The sequence below is a fragment of the Etheostoma cragini genome, chromosome 23 (assembly GCF_013103735.1).
Source record: "Etheostoma cragini isolate CJK2018 chromosome 23, CSU_Ecrag_1.0, whole genome shotgun sequence".
Taxonomy (NCBI): Eukaryota; Metazoa; Chordata; class Actinopteri; order Perciformes; family Percidae; genus Etheostoma; species Etheostoma cragini.
Genome location: NC_048429.1, coordinates 18,151,183 through 18,160,665, shown reverse-complemented (window position 1 = coordinate 18,160,665; position 9,483 = coordinate 18,151,183). Strand labels below are relative to the sequence as shown.

Here is a 9,483-nt window from a genome sequence, read left to right as displayed (position 1 = left end):
ATATATATATATATGTGTATATACAGTATGTGTGTATGTATATATAATTGTGAGTGTATATATATACATATATGTATGCCCACGTAATACTAATGATTATTATGGGAGTGCTCCCAATGGCTGTGTAATGTGGCCCTGTGTTTGAGTTACTTTTCTAGGATTTCAGCAGCAAAGAGGCACTTTCATTCAACATGGAGCTGATGTTATTTGGATATAAGTGGGTAACTCATTGAATTGAAGTTACAGTGTATACTATTAGCATGTCCTAGCTTTTACTATTCTCTGTTCCCTTTTACATAGCATAGCAGAGCTTACAACTTGTGTTTTTCTGTTGCAAACATTGTCATCATAACTCACTTGAAATCCACACTGGCGACTGTGAAAGTGGAGGGGGCTCAAGTTCTGTCCATGGGTCTCCTGTATCTGCTTCTCCTACTGGCTGTGACTGTTAGAGGATTTGACTAACAGCAAAACTCATGTTTTTTCCGCTTGGCAGAACATGAAATGGGGGTGTGAAATGGGGATGTGCAAGACAACATGGGCGGGTCTGCTCTCGTATCTTGTGCAGTCGCGTTCAAGTTTCTTTCACCATACCATGTCTTTGGGAAATGTTTTTCTGAGTTCAGAGGGGTTCAGTTTGACTGTTATGTCTCAAGGATACACACAAGTGATTTGGTGAGGTAAATTGATGTACGTAACATAAAATCAAATTGCACTGAATTGTTCCATATAAAATGTATTGTGCCTGAACGGTATCGTAGCCCTTGTACGTATTTAGCTATGTATTGGATCGTCCTTAAAGGGAAAGATGCACACCTCTACAGCCCAGTGTCATGGCAGTTTGTGAAATGGTCACGTTATTTAATCTATTGATTCGTTAGGTCGCATTGATGGCGTTACTTTTGTGTGTTGATTAGAAATTATGAAGTAATGCATTTTAATAGGAAGCCTATTTCTTGATCACAGAACGGTTATGGTAGCGAGTAGTTTTGAAAAGCCAAAAATCCGTGGTGGAAAGTGGTGGAATTTTACTTTGGATTGTGTCCTGCGTGTTGTAGTTCCTTTCTTTTTTCCTAACCCCAACCGTCTCGTGGTTGTGGTGTTTCATTTCCCTGTTGTTGCGTCCCCCAGAGATTGCGGATTGTGTCACTGTGCCCGATAATCAGGACATGTACAAGTAATGAACGAGAAAATTGTGACATTTACATAAATCAAAATAACGTGACCATTTCACAAAACTGGCATGAGACCAGGTTGACCCCTACCATCTATTTATCTGTCTGTCTGTCTGTCTATTTCTTTATCTATCTATCTATCTATCTATCACATACAATCTTACAAAGTACCACTCCAGTGAAATGTAATCCCATCAGTTACTTCAACTTGTGCATGATTCATCACACAGTGAAGCACAATTTGGCTGCTGGTTCAGGCACTTCAGGATCCAGCCAAGCCTCAGCAAAAGGACACCACAGCTCCCGCTGGGACGGTTGCTGTCTGATGCCTGCACACTGGCTAGCAGGACGCCCAGCAGAGAAGTCGCAGTCAGTGTTCGGTTCATGCATGCCCCCGTTGATGCAAAGCTGGATATGGATGCAAAGATGGTCTTGCTTGTCCATGTAGTTGGGATTGCTGCTCGGAAAAGTCCATAAGGACTCTTCAGCTGATCCAGAATGCTGCGGCACGTGTTCTGACGGGAACCAGGAAAAGAGATCACGTTTCTCCTGTTTTAGCTTCTCATAATTGGCTTCCTGTAAAATTTAGAATAGAATTTAAAATCCTTCTTCTCACCTACAAAGCTCTTCATGGTCAGGCTCCATCTTATCTTAAAGAGCTCATAGCACCTTACAACCCTACAAGAGCACTACGCTCCCAGAATACAGGGTTACTGGTGGTTCCTAGAATCTCTAAAAGTAGAACGGGAGCCAGAGCGTTCAGCTATCAGGCCCCTCTCCTGTGGAACCAGGTTCCAGTTTGGGTCCGGGAGGCAGACACCGTCTCCACATTTAAGAGTAGGCTTAAGACTTTCCTTTTTGATAAAGCTTATAGTTAGGGCATAGAATCGAATATTGTTAGGGAGTAGTAGTTAGTCACATAGTTTCCAGATTTATCTATCATATAATCCAGAATATAATAAAACTAAAGGGAGACTTGGAATACAGCCCGATCCGGTTGGGGAGAGTTCTAGCCCGACCGGGCTGGAGCTCTCTTTACCTTGTCTCTCTTGGTTTTGCTGTAATAATACTTTTAGACAGCTGGGGACTTATTTTGATACACTGAGCTTCTCTCTCCTCTATCTTTCCATCTTTTCATTTATGTGCATCCATGTCCCAGAAATGCTTGTTACTAACCTAGCTCTGGGGAGTCATTCCCCGGAGTCCTTATGTTCTTTTTTCCCCAGAATGTTCCCTTGGATCAGAGAGGCTCCAAAATCAGGGTAGCATCAGTCGCCTTGGTTCCGCTCCATGTTCTGTGATGCCATGTTCAACTGCTACACTGCAGTGCCCTGCTACGTCCTGCTGTGCCTTGTAATGCCGCACAGCGTCCTGCTATGCCATGAACTACTACAAAGAACTGCTACAGACTACTAATTTTTTCTATTTTTGTTATTGCCACTCTTCATTCCAACCCCAACCGGCCCGTCAGACACCACCTACCAAGAGCCTGGGTCTGACCGAGGTTTCTGCCTAAAAGGAAGTTTTTCCTCGCCACTGTCGCACTGTTGCTTGCTCTGGAGGAGACTACTAGAACTGTTGGGTCCTTGTAAATTCTGGAGTGTGGTCTATCTGTATAGTGTCTTGAGATAACTCTTGTTATGAATTGATACTATAAATAAAATTGAATTTAATTGAATTGTAGCCATAGGTCGTAGCTAATAGCCATTTTCCCTGTATCCTCTGTTTTTAACTTTGACCAGCCAGGCTAGTCAGCAGGAGACTGATGAGTTGATTTCCCAATCCAAATGAGGGACTCGTAGTCATGAGATGGCCGCAGAGATGGATTTCCTAGTTTGAGCTCTTCTTCATCTTTTCCTATGTTTACTCTGATTTGAATATGGAAACTTGACCAGCTGGCAGGAGGTTAGCTGGAGGTTAGAAGAGTCGGTAGGAGAATGGCAAGGATTCCCTGATCCGGATGATGACTCATAGCCACATGCCATCACTATCTAACATCATCCACATGAAGCAGAACTAATATTTGTTAAATTCAGCATACAATTACACAATACTGCTTTACTATAGATGCAGTCTTTTCAACATTTAACAAAATTAAAGGCAGTAGCAATATTCACATGTACTTTCATTTAGAACACATGGGGGATTTTTCATTTTAAGTTTGGAATTGTGGCGGATAGAATGCTCCTCATAAACGAGCCAGCACTCTGGGCTTACTAAGAAGGATGGAACTATCAGGTCAGCAGTCTTCCCCATGATTGTGAATTACACTGAACCAGACTGAGAGACCAATTAAAGGCTCAGGAACCCTTTGCAGGTGTTCTGGATTATTTAGCTGATTAGAGTGTGATACTTTGAGCCTACAATACTGAACTTTTGCACCATATGGTCATTTTCTGAGATTTTAAATTTGGGGTTTTCATAAGCTGTACGCCATAATCATCAAAATTATATCAAATAAAGGCTTGATATATCTCACTTTGCATGTGATGAGTCTATATAATATATTAGTTTCACATTATAAGTTTAATTACTGAAATGAACTTTAGCACCATTTGCTAATTTTTTGAGTTTCACCTGTATGTGTGACAGTTTTTGGACCTCTGAGATCACTTTTAATGACTTTGCCGCTAATCTTAAAACAGTTTTTGACCACCCGGATTATGTTGGGTGTGCCTCTAAGCGCTTGATTAACCTTAGGCAGGGAGCAGCAGCGCGGTGGACTACTCTGTGGGATTTTGGACGCTGGCTGCAGATTCCGGATGGAGTGAGGAGGCACTTTGAGGTGTTTTTGTGAATGGATTATGTGAGAGTATTAAGGATAAACTAGCTGTCCAGGATGAACCGGACTCCCTTAATAACCTTTTGTCTTTAGCCATTTAGCTCAACAACAGGTTGCGGGAGAAAGGCGGCCGGCCTGATTCCGCCAGACGGACGATTGTTATCACAATATATCGCAACCCAAACCATCAGCAGATTCACTACAATTTCATTCCTAGGACATATCTTACCCCCGTGAAAATGCACCACATGAACTAATTAATAGCCCACTATGCATTTTCTGTCCAATGAAAGCACAACGTACATATTTTCACATGATCTAGGAGTGCGCTCCCGTTGGTCAGTTATGGAACAATATTGCATCCAAAAGTCCCACCTTGTTTAATGTTACTGTGTCTGTTTCTGTCAATGTTTTGATTTTGAATGACCTGTCAGCCTTTCAGCTCTGGGACTCAGAAATGTGCTGTATTTGTTGGATTTATAGCTGCAAAGAAAATGATTGCAACCTCACAACCTGTCTATCCAAACGTCGACCCTTTCCTACTTGGATGTATCATATATGTAACTTTCCACAGCGCGGATTAATGGAGCACCAGGAAAAACTCTGGACACTTGGCAGAGCATTGCAAACTCTGTGAGGACCTCTAACTTGCACAGGTCTCTGGTCCCTTGTCTTTTGTGTGTGTGTGTGTGTCTCTTTGTTTATTTTTTTATTATTTTTTTTTTGTGTGTGTGTGTGTGTGTGTGTCTGTCTGTTTCTGTATGTGTTGTTTTGTCTCCCTCCCTCCCGTTTTCCCTCTGAGTTTTGTTTTTTATGTATTTTATTTTTTGGTCCTGGGAGGTCTTGATTTCCTGAATCCTGAATACACAGCCAAGAGGGGCCTAGTTCAAGTCTAGTTTTCTCTCAGACCACTTGAATAACAATATGCTGAAAGATCATTATAGACTTTTTGCCGAAAGATGCTAAAAAAAAGGGCCTACCACAGCTTTAATCAGATGCATTTTTTAACTTTGTACAGAGTAAGGCTAGCTTATTCCTGCTGCAGTACTGTCCTTCTGAAATAAAGTGTTGCATGTCCCAAAATTTACTTCATCTAAAGGTACATGAATTAAATAATTAAGGGTCCAAGCCCAAGGCTGCGGGAACCGAGGTAGCGAAGCTACGCGGTTCACACAGAAGAGCTGTGGAAGCCTATTGCTTTTAGACACAAGATCACATGACATGACAATCACATGATATAGGCCACGCCCATTTTTGTCAAGAAGGTTTTCCCACAGACCCTGAGGCTTACATTTTACGATATTTCCCAACGTTTGCCTCCCCAACATTACGCTTTGGGTCACGCTCTTTGTCCCGCTCTGAAGTAGTGTCTTGGCCCCTTGTCGGCAAATATCAAACTGGCAGGTAGAAGCCTGGGTGGAGTCTTGGGTAGAGTCCTCTTGACGAACAAGTTCAAAAAGTCATATCATCATCTGAGGAGCAGAACTTGAATACCGCTAATATGCTCATGTATGGTCTTGACTCTTCAATGTTTACCAGTCAGCTTAGGAGTTTTCTCAAGATATGATTTAAAGGATTGAGTTCATGGTCTTGTTGCTCTCCTATGAGCCAGAGCCAGCTCTGCTGGTAAATGCTGGCTGTTCCAATGCCCTGGCTCAAGACCTAAGGTGACTGGCTTTCACAGTCATTGCCAGTCATCTCCAGAAATCCCTGTATGCAGATCTGAAACTCATCAGCATGTTGTTTGTTACGACTAATACTTTAATGTTGTGCGTGTGCTCCCATTTTAAACATAGTCCCTAATGCTAGCTTTCTTTAAGTAAATGATCTGTACGTTGTTGATCAGAGAAAAAACTCACCGTCATCAGCTGCTGCTTAAGCTTCTGAATCTCTGTTAGGTTCATCTCGTTGAAGAGGTCCGACGTCACGGCCCCCTCAGCTTTCCGACCCAGGCCTCGGCACTCTCCATTAACTTGAGGCACCGACTCTGCAGCCGTCCCTGGTCCAGTCCCACCTTGGAGGTGTCCGTTACACCTGACAGATCGGAGTAGAGTACAACATCTTTAAATACAGAAGATTCTCTCTGCTTCCCACAGGTATATAAAACTACAAGAATGCAGAACAACACCTTAAACAATCGTACCTGTGCTGTTTCAGCTGTAACTTTACGTGCTTTTTCTGCCACCTAGTGGTGGATTCTGGTATGAGTTCCAGATGTCACGTTTAAAAAACATGACAGGCAGGATGTTTAAAAAAAACAGCAAGTATGTGTTTTTACATTGACATGAGATGCTGATGGACTTCTCCACAATCCATTCACATCTGCTTTAATCTTTCCTGGCATTGTCTGTATGGATATTGTTAATTTGATGCTTATCTTTACTTCTATTTAGATATTTGTCGTGTACACCATTTTGACCCCATATTGTAATATTAATGAGATCATTATAAGAAAACTATGTGTGCTCTGTAGTGACAAGTTAACTGTTACTATGCATTGTTAGTGTTAGGCTAACCTAGGCTACATGTCATTTAGTGCTGCTGTGAACATGTTCGTACGTAAAGGACTAGGACTGAGTACATGCCAATAATTTGCCATTTGTTTTTAGTTGTAGTTTTACAACTTCCAACTAGGGGACTTCATTAGGATTGGGATCCCAAGGGTCTGGCGTGACGCAACACAAATCTTGCACGAGCCGGGGGGTTTAACAGGGGCGGCGGGTAGGAGCGGGCGGTCCAAAAATAGACAGCGGGTCCCGGGATTCAGGCGGGCGGCTCCTGATCAGTGATGTAACTGACTGTTCATAGGTTCGCCTAGCTAGGTTTCATAAGAAAATCTAAAATGCGCATAAAGCATCCAGTTGAACACCAGCCAATCGCTTTATTAACACTCTATTACGTCCTCTCTATCACTTTTCCTGGGGCTCCTATGGCAACCAGAGGGATCCATCATCCAATCAACAGGGACAAACGTGAAATCTGTTACAATGCGTTAACAGACAGGGAAACAAAACCCAATTTAAAATAAATAAATTAATACTATATAACTTTTACTTCCAACATTTTTAGATCTCTAGAAAACACAAAACCTGGTTTGACGGTGCCACCAGAAAAACCTGCAAGAGAGTTTTCAAAAAAGCAAAGGGCTTTAAAAAGTTGTTCCTTCCGCCCTGCAGTTACCTTCAAAGTGCCAGCCTAACATTTTATGGGAGGGAAAGACGGGACAGGAAGTGTTGACTGGTTACAGTTTGTTTTACACAAACTGTTAAACAGGTGTGTACACTATAACCTGATTACTGTTAACATAGTTGAATGCATCAGATCCTACTTCATTTTTTTTTTTAAAAGGTTGCAAGTGTACATCCATGCCGTAAACACTAGTCTTCAACAACATATTTGGCAAAGCAAATTAGTAGGATATAATGTGTTTGTTGGAGACAGGGTTGACTGTGGCTCAGTGGTAGAGCGGTTGTCTGCCAATCAGAAGGTTGGTGGTTCAATCCCCGCTTCTGCAGTCATTGTCGAAGTGTCCTTGGGCAAGACAATGAACCCCGCGTTGCCCCCGCTGCTGCGCATCGGAGTGTGAATGTGTGTGAATGTTTATCTGATGAGCAGGTGGCACCTTGTACGGCAGCCCCGGCCACAGTGTGTGAGTGTGTGAATAGTGAATGTTTCCTGTAGATGTAAAAAAGTGCTTTGAGCAGTTGTTAAGACTGGAAAAGCGCTATATAAATACAGCACATTTACTATTGTATTGCAAGTGACACTCTTGTTATCACTAACATGTAAACATTTCATCTTCCTCCACATGACTTTTGTGTGTGCAGTATCCACCTCATGGGTTCATCTGCATTTGGGGAGAGCAGAGTTGTTGGGGTTGCGGTGCCACTGGGTGGGGCTGAGATGAATGTCAGGTGGGCACTGCCAGTGTAGGCCACATCACACATGCTGAGGTGGTGGACCAGTTCCCTGCGCAGGTGGTTTTTCTGGTCACGCTCGCTCTTCAAAGACTCCAGCGCCTCCTCCAGTTGGGCGTCTGAGATGTCCTTCAAACGCAGTGCATCTTGTAACTGGCTGTTGAGAAGCTCTGTCTCCTCCTCTAGGACCTTAATTTCATGCTTCAGACCTTCATACTCCACCTGAAACAAGAGTGGAGCAACAGATAGTTTAATGTGTTGAAATCAAGAGATTGCCTAGACAAATGTTCATACACCGATATGAACTTCCTAATTAAGGTCCGAGCCCCAACATCATACAGCGGTTTGGTTTCAAACTTATCTTAGAGGGTTTATCGGATTTGTTTTATATTTGGTTACGATAATCCTTGTACTACTTTGACTCTAAAAAGCATAAGAATAGTCAATAGCTCTGATGGCGATATCACAGCCAGCAACAAAAAGGGAGGTTTCACACAGATAATGCAAACAAAATGAGATTTATTCAGCTAAATACACCAATAACCTAACTGAACCCCAAACCAAACAAAGAACAAAATGGTGGTTGCTCCTGAAGGACCAGCTGAGAGAGTGAGACTCCCAGCATGGCAGGCCCTTATGCCTTCTGTAGGCCACGCCCACCCGGCCAGGCAAGACGACCCGCCCACTCAGCACCTGCAACAAATAAAAGAGCAGACATAACAGGCCGGCATATTGGGAAGGGCCGTCACACCCCCTCCCTCGAGATGGGAGTCCCCACACTCCCAACAACATCCCAACCGCCACAAACACCACCAAAAACAAAAACAAACAAAAAAGGATAGACAAACAAACAACCATAAATCCCTTAAACCGCCACAGCCCTGGACATGGAAGGTTGGAGGAAAAGACACCAACGCATCAGTCGCTGATTCGGATTCTGGAGTGAATGGAGAAAAGTCAGAGGATTATGATCACTGTAAACCACTACCGGACTCCCCCCTCCCCCCACATAAACCTCAAAGTGCTGCAAAGCCCAAATGAGTGTCAAAGCCTCCTTTTCAATGATGGAATAATTAAGCTGATGTGAGTTAAACTTTTTTGAAAAGAAACTCACCGGACAATCCACACCGTTTCCATTTGTCTGCATGAGCACAGCACCAGCCCCCACCTTACTAGCATCCACACACAGCGAAAAAGGCCGGTCCATCTGGGGGGCTGCTAGGACAGGGGCAGAACACAACAAAGACTTCACCGACTCAAAAGCGTCCTGACATTTAAGCGACCATTCAAACTTAACCCTTTGGCTTAGCATAGAAGTGAGGGGAGCAGCCACAGTGGAAATGTGGTTACAAAACCCACCATAGTAACCCACCATACCCAAGAAACGAGAGAGCTCTTTCTTGGTAGTTGGAACAGAGAACTGGTCAATAGCCAACACCTTTGCCCTCACTGGAAAAACCCGCCCCTGACCAACCACCTTACCCAGAAAGGTGACTGTTGCCTTAGCAAACTCACATTTTGCCAAATTGAAGGTCAACCCAGCCCAGGCCAACCGGTCAAACAGGGCCTGGATACGCTGAAGATGATCCTCCCAAGAGTCACTGTATAT

The 9,483-nt window shown here is 43.3% G+C and overlaps 1 protein-coding gene across 4 annotated transcripts in view; it reads right to left on the bottom strand.

Annotated features, from left to right (window-relative positions):
- Positions 1 to 9,483, bottom strand: part of LOC117938516 (protein bicaudal D homolog 1-like) — a 64,485-nt gene that overhangs the window by 16,698 nt on the left and 38,304 nt on the right. For all 4 annotated transcript variants that reach the window (XM_034863160.1, XM_034863161.1, XM_034863162.1 and 1 more), the window contains exons 4-5: positions 7,792 to 8,096; positions 5,817 to 5,991 (exon numbers count right to left, since the gene is read on the bottom strand). In XM_034863160.1, coding sequence (XP_034719051.1) covers positions 5,817 to 5,991; positions 7,792 to 8,096 — 480 coding nt within the window. The remainder of the gene's footprint in view (positions 1 to 5,816; positions 5,992 to 7,791; positions 8,097 to 9,483) is intronic.